At 55.1% G+C, this 19,574-nt stretch overlaps 3 protein-coding genes across 5 annotated transcripts in view; 1 reads left to right on the forward strand and 2 right to left on the reverse strand.

Moving 5' to 3' along the window:
- NUP188 (nucleoporin 188) overlaps window positions 1-2,151 on the reverse strand; it is a 42,993-nt gene extending 40,842 nt beyond the window's left edge. Inside the window, exon 1 of the mRNA XM_060014008.1 lies at window positions 2,109-2,151. Coding sequence (XP_059869991.1) covers window positions 2,109-2,140 — 32 coding nt within the window. The 5' untranslated portion in view covers window positions 2,141-2,151. The remainder of the gene's footprint in view (window positions 1-2,108) is intronic.
- Window positions 2,152-2,243: 92 nt separating this feature from the next.
- On the forward strand, window positions 2,244-4,313 carry DOLK (dolichol kinase). The gene has a single exon (XM_060014009.1). It carries the CDS (start codon window positions 2,548-2,550, stop codon window positions 4,162-4,164), a length of 1,617 nt encoding a protein of 538 aa, XP_059869992.1. The 5' UTR covers window positions 2,244-2,547; the 3' UTR covers window positions 4,165-4,313.
- Window positions 4,314-6,533: 2,220 nt separating this feature from the next.
- PHYHD1 (phytanoyl-CoA dioxygenase domain containing 1) lies at window positions 6,534-17,247 on the reverse strand. 3 transcript variants are annotated; one of them, XM_060013287.1, is made up of 12 exons: window positions 17,231-17,247; window positions 16,315-16,393; window positions 14,763-14,921; window positions 11,711-11,786; window positions 11,587-11,634; window positions 10,356-10,411; window positions 10,208-10,270; window positions 9,538-9,559; window positions 8,089-8,217; window positions 7,875-7,991; window positions 7,076-7,202; window positions 6,534-6,812 (listed from the first exon to the last, which is right to left on the reverse strand). In XM_060013287.1, the coding sequence occupies exons 2-12, from the start codon at window positions 16,345-16,347 to the stop codon at window positions 6,677-6,679; spliced, it is 966 nt and encodes a 321-aa protein (XP_059869270.1). In that variant the 5' UTR covers window positions 16,348-16,393; window positions 17,231-17,247; the 3' UTR covers window positions 6,534-6,676. The 3 variants fall into 3 exon arrangements, with proteins under 3 accessions (XP_059869270.1, XP_059869269.1, XP_059869271.1); XM_060013286.1 differs by having other exon boundaries at window positions 6,537-6,923; XM_060013288.1 differs by lacking the exon at window positions 17,231-17,247 and having other exon boundaries at window positions 6,792-6,971.
- Between the last annotated feature and the right edge of the window lie 2,327 nt (window positions 17,248-19,574).

Below are 19,574 nucleotides of genomic sequence, written 5' to 3' on the forward strand. Positions count from 1 at the left end.
CACACGGAAATAATGAATGCTCATGGATGCTCTGACTCCACAGATGAGGCACACCTCTCTTGCATGAACTGGGGTTTAAGCTAAGCAGCAAGCTTTTCAAACCACGGGGTTTTTGTTTATTTTGAGGTACGCGGGCCTCTCACTGTTGTGGCCTCTCCCGTTGCGGAGCACAGGCTCCGGACGCGCAGGCTCAGCGGCCATGGCTCACGGGTCCAGCCGCTCCGCGGCATGTGGGATCTTCCCGGACCGGGGCACGAACCCGCGTCCCCTGCATCGGCAGGCGGACTCTCAACCACTGCGCCACCAGAGAAGCCCTGTTTGTTTTTTAAGCACACATTAACGGAAGAACACAACAGATACGCCAAAATGCCAAAATTCAAACTGACTTCCCGTCAAACCCTCAGTGATCCTTCCAAAACCCTGAGTGATTTGAGAGTATTATTGCATTTTTGATTAGTGCCAACTCATATTAACATACATGCTTCACAGCCACCTCAATACTGCTCTGAAAACGATTCTCATTTGGAGAAACAGACTCATATGGTAAGGTGGCCTGTCTGTGGTCATCTGCAAATCAGCAGGCACCAGGAATAGAATTTAAGTTTCTTCTTAGTTCAGACCTCTAGGCATTTCAAACAGAAGGCTGCTGTTCAGTATAATCCCAATCATTATAGCATGCCTTCCAACACAAATAGAAAGGAAAGGGGAAAAAAAAGAAAAGAAAAAAAGATCGCTCCTAAAACAAGCTATGAGCAAAGCAGTGCCTAGAAATCCTAGTGTCATTTCTTCCACCTTCAGGTATGAGTTTGGTAGGTTCTCCAGGATGAAGAGAGCATCTTTCAGGCAAACTAACAGCTTTCCTTCCCTTGCCCTCTTTCATTAAGAACGCGCCTTGCCCTGCAGGAGCTAAACTTCACCCAAGCTCCACAATGGCTGTAAGATAAGCCTAAGAAAAGGAGAGCACAGCGACCACAATGCTGCCCGACAGAAGAGCTGACACGAAACAGCAGAGGAAGAAAAAGCAAAAAAGGTCCTCACAAGGTTCGGACAGTTCCATGGAAATTCCAAAGAAGAAAACCTCACTAGAGCGGAGAGATGAAGGAAATGGCAAACGGAATAAACATTTACCGAGAGCCTGTTACATGCTCTTCTGGGTGTTGAGGCTACAGCAGTGATCAAGACAAAAAAGTGGGGAACCACTGCCGGCACAGGGAGCGAGAAGTGACAGGGACGGTTAGGCGGGAGGCTGGAAAGAAAAAACACTTCAGGCTGCTAAGTGAGAGATGGAAGTGTGGCGATCCGGTTAAAGCTTCGGAGTCGGACACGCAGCCCGTTCGGAGCTGGGTTTGTGAGTCATCTGTAAATTACAGGGTGCCTCCCGGAGTTGTGGGAGTTCAAGAAGATAACACGGATAAAAGAAAGCGCGTCGCCGGTGTCTGGCGCTAGTGCGCCTGTACGCTAGCAAGAACTGTCTCTTTCTTTTTTAATATTTTCTCTTCCCCGTCCCCAAAACCCAGTACAGCGCCTGGGATGTCCGCTGACGGAATCGATGCATGAGAAAACGACTAGACGGATGGGATGAATGAAAGGCTGAGCGACGAAAGAGGGCTGAAACGGCCAGGAGGTGGCTCGGCGACGCCCGAAACAGACATCCCAACGAGAGCACAGGAGGTAACCTGGGGAGCGCCGCCGGGCCGGGCACAGGAGGCTGCAGCGGGGCCCGGGTAGGGGCTCCCCCGGGCGACCGCGAAGCGCCGAGTCTCGCCTCGAGGGAGCGTCACGCCGCACAGGAAGCGAGGTGGGGGGGAGGGGGCGCCGAGGGACTCGCCGAGGGGAGAGGGGAGGAAGGGAAAGGGACCGGGTAGGGAGACAGGAGGCCAAGTCCAGGGAAGTGGTGAGGCACCGGCCCCCCTCTTGGAGAAGTCACCTCAGACCCCCGCGCGCGGGGACCGTTTGGCTGTAACCGCCTCCCGTCCTGGAGCCCGTCCACCTAGCCGGCCTTCGCCCAGCCACTGCTGCCACATCTAGCCCCCAATTCCCGCCCCGCTTCCGCTCGGCTTCGACCCCGCGCCTCACAGTCACGCCCGCCGACTCGGCCCGCTCCGCACCTCACACACGGATCGCCGGCGGCCGCCGCCATCTTCGCGCGCGCGCGCGCTCCAACCCCGCCCCCAGACGCCACGCCCACGTGATCACTCGCCTCCAGGGCGTGGACGGGGCTTTTCGTCACGTGACGCCGGGGCGGGGCAACATGGCGATTCCCAGAGAGGTGAGGAACTCCGGGCTAGGGCGGCCGAGGCTGTGAGGGAGGCGGCCGAGGGTCGACGTCTACGCCGTAGGTGTGAGGCGGTGGAGGGTAGCCCAACGCCAGCTCCCAGGCGTCAGAGAGTGGCCTACAGTAGAGCTTCCCTTCTCGCAGCTGGAGAACGGATTGAGAAGGTGCTGGCTGGGCGAAGCTACCGCTCTCTGCCTGGCGGGGATTAAAGGGCCCAGAGTCCAGGGCGTTCCTAGTCACCCCAGTTTACCCGGAGTCTCAGGTCTAAAGACATGACCCGAGCGTGCGCTTCCCCGGCCCCTGAGCCTGGGGCCCCGCTGAGCGGTTCGGTGCTGGCAGAGGCGGCAGTGGTGTTCGTAGTGGTGCTGAGCATCCACGCGGCCGTGTGGGATCGATACTCGTGGTGCGCCGTGGCCCTCGCGGTGCAGGCCTTCTACGTCCAGTACAAGTGGGACCGGCTGCTACAGCAGGGAAGCGCTGTCTTCCAGTTTCGAATGTCCGCAAACAGTGGCCTACTGCCCGCCGCGGTGGTCATGCCTTTGCTCGGGCTGGTTATGAAGGAGCGCTGCCAGGCTGCGGGGAACCCATACTTCGAGCGGTTTGGAATTGTGGTGGCGGCCACCGGCATGGCAGTGGCCCTCTTCTCATCGGTACTGGCACTGGGCATCACTCGCCCAGTGCCCACCAACACCTGTGTCATCTCGGGCTTGGCTGGAGGTGTCATCATTTATATCCTGAAGCACTCGCTGAGTGTAGGCGAGGTGATCGAGGTCCTGGAGGTCCTGTTGATCTTTGTCTACCTCAACATGATCCTGCTGTATCTGCTGCCCCGCTGCTTCACCCCTGGAGAGGCTCTGCTGGTACTGGGTGGCATCAGCTTCGTGCTCAACCAGCTCATCAAGCGCTCTCTGACTGTGGTGGAAAGCCAGGGGGACCCCTTGGACTTCTTCCTGCTGGTCGTGGTGGTAGGGATGGTGCTCATGGGCATCTTCTTCAGCACCCTCTTTGTTTTCATGGACTCAGGCACCTGGGCCTCTTCCATCTTCTTCCACCTCATGACCTGTGTACTGGGCCTCGGCGTGGTCCTGCCCTGGCTGCACCGGCTCATCCGCAGGAACCCCCTGCTGTGGCTTTTTCAATTCCTCTTCCAGACAGAGACCCGAGTCTACCTCCTAGCCTACTGGTCTCTGCTGGCCACCTTAGCCTGCCTGGTGGTGCTATACCAGAATGCCAAGCGGTCATCTTCCGAGTCCAAGAAGCACCAGGCCCCCACCATTGCTCGGAAGTATTTCCACTTCATTGTGGTAGCCACCTACATCCCAGGTATCATCTTGGACCGGCCACTGCTCTACGTGGCCGCCACCGTATGTCTGGCGGTCTTCGTCTTCCTAGAGTATGTGCGCTACTTCCGCATCAAGCCCCTGGGCCACACTCTGCGAAGCCTCCTGTCCCTCTTCCTGGACGAACGAGACAGTGGACCGCTCATCCTGACCCACATCTACCTGCTCCTAGGCATGTCTCTTCCCATTTGGTTAGTCCCCAGACCCTGCACACAGAAGGGTAGCCTAGGGGGAGCCAGGGCCCTAGTCCCCTATGCAGGAGTCCTGGCCGTCGGTGTGGGCGACACTGTGGCCTCCATATTCGGCAGCACCATGGGGGAGATCCGCTGGCCTGGAACTAAAAAGACTTTTGAGGGGACCATGACATCTATATTTGCCCAGATCATTTCTGTAGCTCTGATCTTAATCTTCGACAGTGGAGTGGACTTAAACTACAGTTATGCTTGGATTTTGGGGTCCATCAGCACCGTGTCCCTCCTAGAAGCATACACTACGCAGATAGACAATCTCCTTTTGCCTCTCTACCTCCTGATATTGCTGATGGCCTAGGTGCTGTGCAGCAGCGATGAAGGAAACAGGGACATGGGGAAGACAAATGGTCCCCACGGCAGCCAGCTACTTGGGCTTGAAGAGCCAGGAGGGGAGAAGCAGATTTAATTTTTCAGTTGATTGAGATTTAAAATAAAAATCAAAGCACTCCCGGGTTTAGTTTTCCTGATATTTTAAAAAGCAAAAAGGCTTAACCGATGGTGCAACAGCTCAAAGAGCTTGAGTGCGCCATAGGGCCCCCCCTCACCTTGCAGTCCTCGGGGGGGCCGGAGTGGACACGAGGCCATAGGGCAGAGTGGTTAACACTTCAGGTTCTGGTGTCAGACTCATCTGGTCGGAATCCTTGGCTGAACCACTTCTTAACGGTGTGAGTTGCTTAATCACCCTGGGCCTCAATTCTCACGTCTGCAAGATGGGAATAATAAGAGCCTGCACCTCACGGGTTGTCGTGAGGTTCTGGCGAAGTGACGTGTGTGAGGTGACCAGCCCAGAGCCTGCACTTAAGTGCGGAAATGTCACGTAAGTGAGGGAAAGTGTCATTGTTACCCAAGGCCAGTCCTCATCTCAGCAAAAAGCCAGGCAAACCAAAGGGATATGTGGGTTGTACTTGGAGACCAGAGTGACCCTACTCCCCTGGCTTCATTCAGAGGAGACTGCGAGAGGAAAATAGCCAAGTGCATGTGGTTTCTCCCATTTGGGCTAGGAAGAGCTGAAGGGGAGAGATGGGATCTGTTTGTTGCATCCCTTGAAGGGCTGGAGGAAGAGGATCCATCCTGGGCCGACTACCTGTTTCAGCCAACCCCACCCTGCCTCAAGGCCTCTGCTGCCTGGCCGAGTGGTGCTGATGAAGGACAGGCTGGACAGCACAGGGTCCTTGTCAGGGGGTCCCTCCTGAGACCTCTCACCCTCCAGTGACGTCCACACCTGTGTTGGTCTCTTCTCTTGGCGAGAAATTAGAGGCAGGGTCTGGTGAAGTTTACTGAGAGTTCAGGATCGCTCTTCTGGGGCGGGGGGAGGGGGCAGTGCACGCCCCAGCCTTGCTCTCTGTGAGGGCAGAGTCCAGCTCTCCCTGGTTCCCCACCGCATCCCCCAGTGCCAGCACAGCCTGGCACATAGCAGGAACTCGGCAGACCTTCGCTGAACGGATGAACGTTTCCCATCAGTGAGAAGAGAGCACAGCAGGTTTCTCAAGGCTGGACCGGGTTCTCCCCACTTGCCACCAGCCTGACAGGGAGGGGCCTAGGCAGGAAGAGGTGAGAACTTGGGCCCACCAAGGCCCGAAGCCAGGAGCCCAGCTCTGGGAGCTTGCTTCTGCCTGAGCATCACTGCCAAGCCCTTTCCCTCGGAGAGTATTACGACATTGGTTTTGGGCTCAAAGGAGCCTTAACAAACCCTTCCCTTGGCTCAGGCTCCCCGCGACTGCTCGCTGAAGGAAGCAACACCATGTTAGGGTGTAGTGTACATGAGTGCTGGCTTGCCCCACTGACTCCCTGGGTGGTTTGTTCCCATACAGAGTGGGGGTTGGAAGTCAAGGTCATAAAATCATAAGGCCGCTGAGGCCAGGCAGGTAATGCAATGAAGGAGGACAGGGAAGGGAAGCGGAGAGCACGTGTGCCTGTAAGAAGGCAGCTCCAGCCAGTGGTACGTAGGCTAGACCACAGGCCCCCGGGCTGTTGACCTGCTCATTCAGAGAAGCTTGGAAACCTCAATTGTTACGTGAAATCTCCCAATTTTAAAATGTTGTGGGTTTTTTGTTCGTTTGTTTTAAAATGCCGAGGCCCAGACAAAACAATTCTGCGTTGTGAAATCGGCTGGTGGCCCCCAGTTTGCAACCTCTGAGCAGACCCCCGCCAGGCAGGTTTCAGATTTGGTAGTTGTTCCTGCAGCTCTGGGTGCCTGCCAAGCATGTCCAAACAGGAGTGACCTGTGGAGGCCCTCGTCCAGCCCCTTGATGGTGCTGGTGGCCAAATGGGCCCAGAGAGAAGGGCCTGGCCTGAGGCCGGAAATCGAGTTGGTCACAGAGCCAGAACCAGAATCTCAGACTAGATTCCAGGCTCTGGTCTTTTCCCTCCCCAGGAAAGGAGAACTGGGAGCACAGAGGTTAGAAGCACAGGCTCCGGATCCGGCTGACCTCGCCAAACGCCTGAACAGCCGTGGGACTTGGGCAGGTCACTTAACTTTCCCATGTGTCAGCTCCCTCATCTGTAAACAGCACCTACCTGAAAGGGGTGAGGAGCCAGTGATAAAGCACAGAAAGCTCTTGGCACCGTGAATGCCCACTAAATGTCACTGTTATTAACACCGTGCATACCTCACCGGGCAGGGCTGGGCTACCTGCGATGATTTTCAGCAGGGTTCCCATCTTGAGAGGAAGGCTGCTTGGGAAAGAAGAATCAAGATGCTGCATTTGGAAATGTTTTTTATTCAGTGTCTCCCACCGTAATGACCAAGAGTTCCATGTGAGAGGGGAGACGACGAGTGAGAAGCCGGCAGAGAAGCAGCCAGAATCCTTTCATGGCCGTGAGGCTGCCTCTAGGGGGAGGTTGTGTTGGGGTCGGGACAGACAGAGACAGATCTCGGGGAAGGCACCCAGCCCAGCCTTCTGCTCCTGCCTGCCTGTCTGCACAGACACCAGCAGAAGGAAAGCCCTGGAGGAGAGATGCGAATTCCCCGTTGCAGCTGGGCGGTGGGTTGAGGCGCTGGCGTTGGTGGCCCACAGCTTCTCCCGAGAGGGGGTGGCGTCCCTGCCCTCAGAGGGCCTTTAGGTGTACAGTGGGGGAAAGGGCAGCTCAGCTGTCGGCTGGAGCCTGCAGAGGATGGGGAGAGGACCTCGAGGTGCTAGTAGCACTGCTCCCAGCCTCCAGGACCTCTTCGGGAGCTGTCTGGGGCCCACACACACCCTGCCACCTACCAGTTATCTGGGCTCCAGACCGTGCCAGCAGCCTCCATGAGGTGGAAAGTATAGGCCTGGCGTGAGCAGTCGGAGAAATTCTGCTCACTTTTGTGCACCACTTCTCCGTGGATTAGGACGAGGGCCCCTGGCAGGGACACAGCGAGTCAAAAGCGCACTCGAGGCAGGAAGGGACATGGTGGGCGGCCCCTCCCTGAAGCGGTGTCGTGGGCTATTCATCCCCATTCCCATCCCCAGACGCTCAGGGGCCTGGAGTCTGCCCCAGCATCGGAGGCTGTGCTATTGGACATGGGTTCCCCTGGGGTCGAGTCCCTTCCGCTGTGGCCCGTGCCCTCGGCAAGCCTCAGCAAGGGCATCCACCTCCACGGCATCTGCAGAACCAGGCAGAAGCTCTCTGTCCCATGCCAGCCAGCTGGGGCCTCAGCCGGGAATGCAGAGTTGGGGCTCAGTTTCCCTTTTCTAAAAGGAAGGGTGTGCTGACAGCCAGGATTTGTGAGCACTTGTGGTGCACCATCTTACATATGACATCTCACTGGCTTCCCTACTTTATGTTTGGGGAAACTGAGGCTCAGAGAGGTTCAGTCATTTGCTCATGGAGACAGCCGGGAAGTAGCAGGGTCTGGATTCCAGCCTGATCTGGGAGACCCTGCTGTCAACCACACAGCTTTCAGACCTCCCAGTGCCCACCCAGCCCTACCTTCCCTCATGCGGTGACTTCCCAGCCCTCAGGTGAGCTGGCTGGTCAGAGCAAGCACAGACCCCCAGGCATGGCCTCCGGGCCCCTCTGCACACCCCCTACCTCTCCGCACCGGTGTGGGCACAAAGAGGCTGTTATCCCGGGCTGGCTCGGTCCCAAGGAAGCTGGTGCCAGGCGCCGAGCCAGCAGGGGCCCGGACCATCCTTCTCGACACTCCACCTGCGGGCCAAGGTGGGGACTTTAGCCTCTCTTTATTCGGGGTCCCTCCCCTGTGGGGGGTGGGGATGAGTGGGCAGGGAGAGGCAGGTGGCCTCACCTGTGTGGGAGCCAGGGATGAACCAGAGGCAGCCATTCTCCAGCGTGGCATCTTCCAGAGCAATCCACACGCCCAGCACCCGGCCCAGAGGCTCCGTATACAGGAAGGAGGCGTCCTGGTGAGGGGAGACTGCAGCAGGCCCGCCTGGGCATCAGGCACCTGGCCTCACCCCACCTTGGCCTCGTTTCTACTCTCTCTGTGGTCCTCCCAGGGCCCTCCAGGCCCAGCCTTCCCATGAGTAGTTAGAATCTCATCGCTTCCTGGCCTGGAGACTCTGGGCAGGAGGTTTCACCTCTCAAGCTTCAATTTCCTAAACCATAAAGCAGCCCCAACGATAACCTAACCTCACGAGGTTGCTGGAGGATTCTGAGACAGTGTAGGAAAAGTGCTTAGTACACGGCCTGACGTTGTAGTCGCTGCCTGAAAAGCAGCTGCTATCGTTTAATTCCAGCCAGGTAACTCAAGCCGCTGTCCTTAACCAGCGAGAGCACCTCCAGCCACCAGATGGTCCAGTGTAAGCCACCAGTGGCTAAGACTTGGAAGTTGGGTGTGAAGCAGGAAACGGACCCAGCATCCACATTGTAAACATGCCCTGCGTGATGCTGGGGCCCAGGCAGGATGGAGAACCGCTGAACAGAGGACCTCAGTCTGTAACGACAAGAGGGTGCTAGTCTCGCCGCAGCCCTTCCTGGGGAACTGTGTGCTTTCTGAGCACCAAAGTTTAAGTCAGACTTTGACAATCCAGACCGTGTCCAGATGAAGGTGTCCTAATGGTGGGGGCCCCAAAACATTTGGAGGAGTAATGGCTGAAGGAGCTGGGGGTGCTGGACTGAGCAGAGAAGGCTCAGGGAGAGGATGGCCATCCCTTCAGGAGACTGTCCTCAGGCTGGATGGTGGGGAGGAGGGGGCCTCACAAGGGGAATGACTTGAGCTCATGTCAGGAAAGGAAGAGCTGCCTGTACGGGTGGTGAGCCCTGTGTCACTGGAGGTATTTGAGAGAAGTGGATCATCACCCATGAGGGAGGCTGGAAAGGGTATCTGGGTATCCAGGGGCTTTGTAGTCAGATCGGCAGTTTCTATGCTGAATCAGTCCTCCAGGGAACTTGGTAAAATACAGATTCCCAGGACCTTGCCACCCTCCTGACTCAAGATCTCAGGGAAAGGGGCCCAGGAATCTGTATTTTTAACCAGCAAGGAGTCGCTGCCAGGTTCGGGAACCACTGGGTCAAGGGCTCCAGGACACCCCCCTCCACCCTCCCACCCCACCCCACCCCCCCGGCATCCAGTCTTTCAGGAAGCAGCAGAAGATGGCTTCTCCTCCGCTGGCCCAGGCTCTTGTCTATGGACGTCTTGGCAGGCGCCTTCCCTCCCTCTGGAGACCTGACAACCACTAAAGTCCCAGATCTCCCGCCGGGGCCTTTGCTGGCCCCCAGCCTGCTCTTGGCTCACCTTCGCCGCCCAAGTGAGGTTGCTGCAGGAGAGAGGAGGGGCCGGGTGAGGCCAGGGAGAGCGGGGAGGGGCAGGGGCTGCCCTGAGTCCTCCGAGTAGGATGCTCTTCCCCCCCGCCACAGGTGTTTATCTGCAAGGCTTCCACGTCAGCACCCAGCTATCGAGCACCTACTATGTGCCAGGCCCAGGAGGGCTGCAAAGAGAAAAGCCACCCTGTCTGGCAGGGAGCTCCCAGTCTGAGCACACACGTCCCTAACGAGAACACAAAGCAGAAGTGAGGGGCAGTGGGAGAGGCTGGGGCCCAGGCCAGCGATTAAGCCTCTGGGCTCCAGGATCAGAGATGTGTCCTCTCTTCTCAAGGGCGTTGGAAGGCTTCCTGGAGGAGGTGGCACTGGGCTGGGCCTTGAAAGCTGGGAGCAGAGTATTTCAATAGCCAACAAAGGGGGGAGGCAGCCCCGGGATCCCCTTTCCTTCCACGGCACCCTAACTGAGCCCCAACTAAGTGCCAGACGGCCTAACCAGAGGAGACCCGGTTTTCACGTTCTCCCGCCAACTTAATAATACTTCCTCGGGGAGGCAGCTTGTGGCCCTTGTAAGGAAGGGCTTGGTATGAGCACTGTGCCCATTTTACAGAGGGTAAATGGAGGCCTGGGGAGGACGAGGAGCTCACCTTAAAGATATACATGCTCTGCACCACCACGGGCATCCGGAGGCCCAGACTTCTGGCCAAAGCCTGGAAGGGGGCAGAGGTCACATGGCCAGCCTGCCCACACTCACATATGGCCCACCGGCCCACCCTCACTGACACCTCTGCTCACCTGCACCTTGGGGGAGTGTGTGACACACTTGAAGACAGGGTCATGGGCGTGCAGAGCTGCGGGACAGAGGTGGGCTGAAGAGCCAGTCCCCAGTCCCCATGCATCCCTCCCACGCCTAGGCCTGGGCACCCAGGGTCAGGCCTCACTTTGATATTCTCACCTATTTTCTGTGCATTAAGCTTTCTGCTTGCTTATAACTGAGAAATGGGCCCCACAGATGCCTTCACCTGACCTATGACCTTATTCTTGACCTTCTAGCCCTGACTGGCCGCCCTTCAGAGGACCAAGGACTCCAAGGGACCCATCACTTGGTAGCAATTTTGGTACTGCCGCTTGCTCTGTCGGACTCCGAGCACCGATTTCTCTCCTTTAAGCCTTAGTTTCCTCCTGTGTACAATGGGATCAGCCCTGCCTCCTGGGCTGCCATAGGACTCCATGGGCTAACGCGTGCGCGAGCACAGCCCAGGACCAGGCACAGAACAGTCCCTCTTCTCATTATTCACTACTGTTGTTATTACAAAAAGTGAGGGTTGAACGTATTTAATGCCACTGAATTGTACACTTCAAAATGGTTACGATGGTAAATTTTCTATTATACGTATTTTACCACAATTTGTAAAAAAAAGCAAAGCTACCATGATATAACTTCATGTTTAAAAATCAGCCTACAAGATAAATTATAAGGGTTGTTTTTGTTTTTGTTTTTCTTGCCACATCACGCGCCTTGTGGGATTTTAGTTTCCTGACCAGGGATCGAACTCAGGCCCTCGGCAGTGAGAGCACGGAGTCTTAACCATTGGACCGCCAGGGAACTCCCTACAAAATAACTATAATGCACAATCCTGGAAAAAAAAAAAAGAGGGTTTCCTAGCTTGGTTTAGGGGTCTTGGAACAGACCTTGTCAACATGTTTGGTGTTCCTTAAGAAGCCTTCAGGGAGCAATGGGACCCAGAATCCCCACATGCCTGGGGCCTGAATCATACGCAGGCCCGGCAGTAGAGAGTTGAGCCTGCACACACCCATCTGCACGGGGGGTGGGCTCAAACGGACCCCTCTTCCCAGTGATACAGTGGCAGTGTCATGTGATTAGCATCATAAGATGCAGGAGAGCAGGGCCCAAGAAGGACCCTGCACCCAGAAATGCCATTTGTTGGGCTACTACCTTAACGTGTGCTTTGGGGGATGGCCCCCAAACTCTTCAGACCTCAGTTTCTCTCCAGCCCCTGCTTACCATGGCCAATTTTGTTGATGGATTTCTCCGGAGGGACCAGGAAATTTCCTGTGGCACAAGGGACAGGTCAAGCTGGAAGGACTGGAGTCCAGCCACCCCCGCCTCTAGGGCCCCAGTTCCAAACCTTTCTCATCAAAGACGCCTTTCTCAAAGAAGAACCGAATCTTGTCGCCGCTGCTCAAGAAATAGTCTGTGCTGCCCTGTGGAGAGGGGACAACAGAGGGGCTGAGAGAGCATCAGGGGGTCCCAGGTGGGCCTGGCAGAGAAGGAAGAGGATTCAGATGCTTCCCACCTCACAGAGCTGCAGACGCCTCTGAGAAACCCCAAGGACCTGGAAGCACAGCCGGAAGCTACAAGCTTGGAATTTCTTAGAAACCTCTAAATAAATCACATGACTCAGACTCCATAATGACATGAAACACAGGTACTAGATCAAACACGCCTGGTTCCCAGAGAGCCTTGGGCCACTTGTTTTACCTCTCAAAGCCTCAGTTTCCTCATCTGTAAAAGGGGAATAATAATAGAACTGACCTCCCTGGACTGTTGGAGGCTTCAGGTTCAGGTAGAGGCTGAATCTTATAGAAGTTGAGAACACAGACCCTGGAGCTAGAATACTTGGGTTCAAATCCCAGCTCTGCCACTAACTGACTGTAATCACAACCACATTACTGAACCTCTCCAGGCTTAGTTTCCCCATAAAATATAGAGGCTATTAATGGCACCTATCTCATAGGGTGTTGTAGGGATTATGAATCAGTATATATAAGGCATATAAGAACAGTCCTTGGAATGTGGTGTCATGTGAATATCTGCCTTTATTATTATTATTACTACTGCTGCTAAATAGAAAACACCCAGCAAGGACATGGCTAAATGCTCGATAAACATAAGCTATTACTAATCCTGTTCTTTTATCTTAATAACCTCTCCTTGTTAATTTTATTGATTTTTTTTTTTCTTTGACCACACCCTGTGGCTTCTGGGATCTCAGTTCCCCGACCAGGGATCAAACCCGGGCCGCAGCAATGACAGTGCCGAATCCTAACCACTAGGCCACCAGGGAACTCCGTTCTTGTTAATTTTAATATCATGTTTTAAATTTCTTAGCAGCATATGAAAATGATGCTCCAGGGACTTCCCTGGTGGTCCAGTGGTTGAGAATCCACCTTCCAGTGCAGGGGACGCGGGCTCGATCCCTGGTTGGGGAACTAAGATCCCACATGCTGCAGGGCAACTAAGCCCGCATGCTCTAGAGCTCGAGTGCCACAACTAAGACCCGATGCAGCCAAACACATAAATAAATAAATAGTTAACTTTAAAAAAAGAAGAAAATGATGCTCCAGGGAGATGTCCCATGCTTTCCTTGTGGCTTTAGCCACCTATGATCACCATATATATCTTCCTTCATGGTGACGTAAGTACAGTTTGAGTGTCACCGATGCCCCTACCTGGGTTCCCATGTGGCACGGCCCCAGCACTCCCTCAACTGCACACATCTGCTGTCACAGTGCCTTGCGTGGCTCAACTCAGTGACCTGTCTGGCCCTTTCCACGCCCTTCCCACTGAAAACTAAAAGTTTTTATTCAACATTCTTAACTCCTCTGCACTAGCAGGGAAACAAGTCTGGGAAGCATAACTGATAATAACAATAAAGACGGTGACGCTACACGCGTGTCAAAGATTCTTACTTAACTCAGTAATTCACAAGGGAACCAGAAACATGTTGAAAGGAGAATTCCGAGAAACACACAAATATAGGCAATAAGAAACGCTGAAATGAATTTACAAATCAATGCAAAACTGAATCTATCCACAAGGGCAATAACTGCATCCTGCCCGGCCCAGTTCATACCCATTTCTATGGACGAGTATCATGTGAGCTATTATCAGTTCTGTGTAACTTACAGAGTTGTATAATAACTCAAAAACAATGAAAGGTGCTGGTAAGCTGGAACGGAGCACTACTAGACAGGACACCGCCAATATTTTTTTCTTTTTTAGGGATTTCCCTGGTGGTGCAGTGGTTAAGAATCTGCCTGCCAATGCAGGGGACACGGGTTCGAGCCCTGGTCCAGGAAGATCCCAAATGCCGCGGAGCAACTAAGCCCGTGAGCCACAACTACTGAGCCTGCGCTCTAGAGCCCGCGAGCCACAACTACTGAAGCCCGCGTGCCTAGAGCCCATGCTCCGCAACAAGAGAAGCCACCGCAATGAGAAGCCTGTGCACCTCAACGAAGAGTAGTCCCTGCTCACCGCAACTAGAGAGAGCCTGCTCGCTGCAACGAAGACCCAACGCAGCCAAAAATTAATTAATTTTTTAAAAACCCATTTCAAAGTATTTCACAGTATCAGTAGTGAATATTGAGGGTTTACTGAATACCAGTGCAGCCAAATGAAACCGACTGTTTGGAGGAAAGTGTCATTCTGTAACCCTTTTTCTTTCTGGAGTCCCTATTCTCTGGGTTGCAAGCCTTCTAGTCATTGTAATTCCCTTTATGCCCACCAGATGGCAGAAGCTCCTTGCCATGAGTAAGCGTGAGCCCCATTACTGAGCCTGGACCACAGCTTTGGCTTGGGGGCCCAGCCGCAGGCAGGCTCATAAATTCAGCCTATGAAGGGTTAAGAGAACTGTGTGGGAGAAACCCTGGGCCTCAACTTACCCATCTCAAGCTGTACTGAGTCCTAGTAGGTCACTGGGGGAAACAAGCAGTTCCTTGTCTCACTGGGGGATGACTTACCCAGGTGGGCCCACCAGAATCACTTGGCTCATGATGGGTTGCTGGCCACAAAGAGGTCCTTTGTGGCAGGAAAACTTCTAAGAAAGTACAGCAGAGCAGTGACAGCATGCACTTGGTATCAGGCAGATCTGGGTTCAAATTCTGACCCTATCAGTTACTAATTGTGTAGTTTGGGGCAAGTGAGCTGAGCCTCATTTACCCCACCTGTCTAATGGGGGCAATAATGCTGACCTCATAAATTTGTAGTAGGGAGTGAAGGAAATATGCATATAAGACACTTAGCCTGGAGCCCGTCCCACAGAAAGCTTGGGGCCTGATTCGTTACCAGCATGAGCCCATGGGCCTTGGGGTCCTAACCTTTCCAGGCTGCTGCGCTGGCTGGGGACTGAGCCACCCATCAAAGACCAAATCTCATTCTTACCTGCTCCAGGCACCTACCTGGGCTCTCAGCTGCTCCTCCTCCTGGGTGGAGAATTCCGTGCGACAGTGGAGAGGGACATCCATCTCAGCCACTATCTCGCCAATCCTCCGTTGCATGGCCACACACTCGTCGGCAGACCAGAATCCTTCCAGCACCAGGAATCCATCCTCCTGAAACTGCAGGCAGGAAGGAGACTCAGGCTTCTTTCTCCCTGCCCTCAAACGCTCTTGACAAGAACTGATTTGACCCTTCCCCAAACCATGAGCCGTGTGGAGGCAGGACAAAGCATCCTGTTCATTGCTCTGCCCCCCTCCCTGGCGATGGTGTCTAGCGCCCAGTGAAGAGCAATCAGTGTTGGCTGCTTGAATGAAGGAAGGGGAAGCGGAAGGGGAGGTGTCCCCGCCCTAACCTTCCAGGGAATACAACCTCATTCATTTATTCGGCTAATACTGGCTGAGCATGTACCGTGCACCAGACATGGTTTTAGGAGCTGGAGATTCAGTCATGCGCAAGCCAGCCACGATGCTTGCCTCTCAGAACTTAGTCTAGGGAAGGAGATGGATATCAAACAAACCAGCACACAGGTGAACTTATCACACAAAGTACGGTTTATCTACCTGAAGTACAACACAGCTGATAGAAAAATATTTATTGGCATGGGAATGTGTTCCACACATATTGTGAGTTTAAAAAAAAAAAAGCCAACTACACATTAGTATCCTAATTTGTGAGAACCTGGGCAAGTGCTTTCCCCTCTCTGACTCTCAGGCTATCAGATGGGGAGCACAGTAGTGCCTCCTTTATGAAACATACAGCAAGCAGGCAAGCAATCGGCGACAGCTTTTGTGTATTGTGATGGACCTTTTATTTTATGTATTTGGCCCCCCAGCGCAGCTTGTGGAATCTAAGTTCCCCAACCAGGGATTGAACCCGTGCCCTCTGCAGTGGAAGCGCGTAGTCCTAACCACTGGACCGCCAGGGAAGTCCCCTGAAACTTTTAGAGATTCAAGGGCTGTATGCCAAAATATTGTCTCAGCATAGGAATCCATAGGTGGGTTTAAATTTTCTTTTTTGAGCTTTCCTGTATTTTTTTGCATTTTCCTCTTGCCACCAGGAACAAACAACAAGGGTCATGTTTTTTAAAAGTCTCCGTCGCTCTGATTCCCACGGGTTAGCCTTTTCGGGTCTGAACGCGCCCACCGGGTGGTTGCCCGGCCACCCGCCCCGCGCTAGAGGTGGGTTGTGGGTAGGGTGGGGCGGGTGGGTCCGCCCCTCGTCGGCCCCGCCTCTTCCCAGACCCCCGCCCCCGCCCCCAGTTCACAGGATCCTGTTTTCTTCTGGTTTCTTCACGCAAACATTGCCACCCCAACCGCGGTGCGTTGGCCTGAATGGCCCCTGGCTGTGTATGCAGAAGTTAGGGGTCATGGCTGTGAACCGACCACTCTGGGATTCAGTTTCCTCTTCTGAAAAACGTAAGGGGGTGGGTCGAGTTCCCCGGGACTACTCCAAGTCCGGAGGGGCCCCCCACATTTACCTGACCCTCGGGGTACCCACCCAGCAGGGCCCTACCTTCTGGAGCTGTGAGGGGCTCAGGTAGGCCATGAGGACGAGGCAGGGCGCACGGGTGGCTCTGCGGCTGTGCCTGAGGCTGGAGAAGAGAAAGGTCAGGAGGGGAGAGTGGCCAGAGCCTGGGAGGCCCAGGAGGATTTAACCCTTCCCTGCCCAGAGAAAACCGAATCCTGGCCTTCAGCTCCTCCCCGCCCCCCATCCAGAGAAAACCCATTCCCGGCCCCCCACACACCCACCCCACCCCACCCCCTCTCACTTCTGTCCTTGGGTGGGGCCCTTGTCTCTGCCCCACACCCTGGGTCCATCCCCCCAGCTAATCCAGGATTAGCCATTTCTGATCCCCTACAAGATCTTTAACTGCCTCCTTGCAGTTTCTTTCCAGAAACCACTCCCGGCTGGCTGTTTCCGAGGTGCCCAGAAGTTGTGTCCTAGGAGTGTCTGGGCAGGCAGGAGGACACCCGAGTCCCTGCCCAGGTGCCACAACTAACTGTAACCTCCAACCCATATCTGCCCCTGGGTCGAGGCAGGGTTAGAAAGTGCCCAGGCCACCAGCAGCAGCATCTGGGTGGGATGGGATGCAAGGTGGGTCTGGGGGCACACACATCAGACAGACTCTGAGCTCTGCATTCCAAAGGTGGAAGAGGGCTTCAGAGGATTGCCTGGGCCCCCGCCCCTGCCCCCCAAGCTCCGATCCCCTGGGACTCTCTAGGTCCTGAAGGGATTACAGATCTGTCTGCAGCTCAGAGGAAGAGAGAAAATAAGGGGGGATCTTAGAAAGGGGAAGGGGCTAGAGCGGGAGCCTGGGTCTTCAAAATGAGGGCAAGGGAAGCCATGGTTCCTGTTCCCCACCCCCAGGCCCAAGATGCTGGTGCCTGAGGCCGGCTGGCACAGCGGAGGCCGCGGTCAGAACACCCACCCTTCCAACCAGCCCTGCTCAGCAGCTGACGGGGCTGTTCTGGCTGCGGCTTCTGAAACCCAGCCACTGGCCTTCCCTGAAATGATGCTTTCTGAATGGCGAAGGGACAGAGTGTCTCAGGAGCGAGCGTGGGGACACTGCTCAGCCCTCAGGAGCCTTGGCCCTAAGTCAAGTCGTGTTTTCTGCGCCACCGCACTGGGAGTATAGCTGCTTGGTCCCTGCTTCCCAAGAGCAGAGAGCCAGGGGAGGGAAGAGACCTGGCAGGCTCCTGAGGCTGGAGGGTGAAGAGGTTCCCAGGGGACAGGCCGGGTGAGGAAGACAGGTGGAAGACAGAACCCTTTGGGGAAATACAGCCAATACTCAAGGCAGGGAGCGATCCCAGATGTCCTGGCCCCTTCCCAACAGATCCAGAGAGACACCTGCCATGTGCCAGGAACACAGTGAGGGTCCAGTAGTGCTGGGCTAGCAACTAACTCCTCGGGGAACCCCCATCCAAGGCTTACATCCACACCCGGGCCTTACTTGCCCCATCTGTGCTTTGGGGATAACAGAAGTACCTCCCGGGCACTTGGAAAGTGCCCACTGGCTGTTCACCGTACGTTAGCAGGAGCTGTTCTCGGTGGAATGTGAGGGTATTTTTACTTTACTTTTTGAACTTCCCTAAGTTTTCCAAACTGCTGTTATCATCAGAGAAAAGGCCACCAGTGTAGTTTTAAATGGAGTGAAGAGCCCTGAGTTGGGGGGAGGCGGGGGGATGGCTGGGCCTCCCACGACTTGTTCATTCATTCCACTCAGGCTTTGGGAAGTGGGTGGGTGGTGTTTCCACATTGCTGTTTTTTTCCAAAAGCTAACCAGCTCCAGATCCGGTGCTTGGGCCACCCTAAGCCTGAGGCAGGGCAGCGGGCATGGTGGGGAGGTACCAGACCAGACAGGAGAGGAAGACCTCTACTCTCGAGATAAAGGAGGGTGTTCTAGGGGGTTGCCCAGCCCAGCTGCTTGGCCTCCCAGTCAAAAATCCCACGACAGAGGCAGAAGAGAGAGGGACTCTTGACTCACTCCTGAGGTCACCTGGGGGGTCAAAGTCCCATGTAGGGAGGAAGGACAGACTCTGGTGTGTCCCAGAGGAGGTGCCCAAGCAGCAGGTAAGGACTCATTGTTAAGGCCAAGGTCTGACACAATGGCCTTTTTTTTTTGCGGTATGCGGGCCTCTCACTGTTGTGGCCTCTCCCGTTGCGGACAGGCTCTGGACACACAGGCTCAGCGGCCATGGCTCACGGGCCCAGCCGCTCCGCGGCATGTGGGATCTTCCCAGACCGGGGCACGAACCCGCGTCCCCTGCATCGGCAGGCGGAATCTCAACCACTGCGCCACCAGGGAAGCCCCCCACAATGACCTTTCTTCTTCACCAGAAGACCCCTGCCCCGGGGCCCACATTGGCCCAGCACAAGCCTTGCTGGGCCAGGAGGAAGATAGATCATTTATTGATTTCCAGGAGCCAGGCCCTCTGCTAAAAACTCCACCTACCAGCCAAATTATCACAAAGCTGAGTAAGCCCCAGAACAATCCTGATTTTATAAATGAGGAAACCGAGGGTCCACATCTAATGAATGGCAGAGCTAGAATCTGAAGACAACTCTGCCCATCTCCCCCAGCCTCTGCCCTTGACCCCAACACCTTCAGCACCTCCAGCCCAAAGGGGCTAGAAGCTGGGTCAGGCCTGCCCACGGTGACTCTCAGTACTGCCTCTGCAGAGCCCTGGAGACTGGCTGTTGGAATTACAAGGGACGGATGGGAGCAGAGTGGACGTGCCCACTGCACAGCTGGGGATGTGGAGGGCACGGGAGGAAAGGGGCTTGCCCAGTTTGACAAAGGGGATGACTGAGCTGGGAAAAGGACCCGAGACTACTGGCTCCCATTCCAGCACCCTTCCCTCCCTCCCATCAAAGCTCGGGAGGGCCCGAACCTTAGGCCTCAGGCAGCAGAGAACGTGCTGGCTGTGGGATCCTGGTGGGGCCCACACTGGATGTGGAACAGGGGCTGCGTCCAGCTCATGTCCTGTAGCTGCCTCCGAGGAGCTTCCGGGATCACGGGGCAGGCAGAGGAGCAGAGTTCATTATCTTCTAGGTGCCCGATAAATGGTCACTCCACAAACCAGTCCACGGGGCTGAGCGGGCCTCAGACAGCTGAGGGAAGGGTCCCCCCGTGACATGGAGACCTCCAGAGGCTACTTTCTGTTATAGATTTATTTGATATTTGAACCGAGTCTACAAGTTCAGACCCACGTGTAACAGATTGCTTCATGGTTGTCAGAGGCTAGTGTGCGTTATTTCTGAGGATTACATCC

The sequence above is a fragment of the Delphinus delphis genome, chromosome 6 (assembly GCF_949987515.2).
Source record: "Delphinus delphis chromosome 6, mDelDel1.2, whole genome shotgun sequence".
NCBI classification, from domain to species: Eukaryota; Metazoa; Chordata; class Mammalia; order Artiodactyla; family Delphinidae; genus Delphinus; species Delphinus delphis.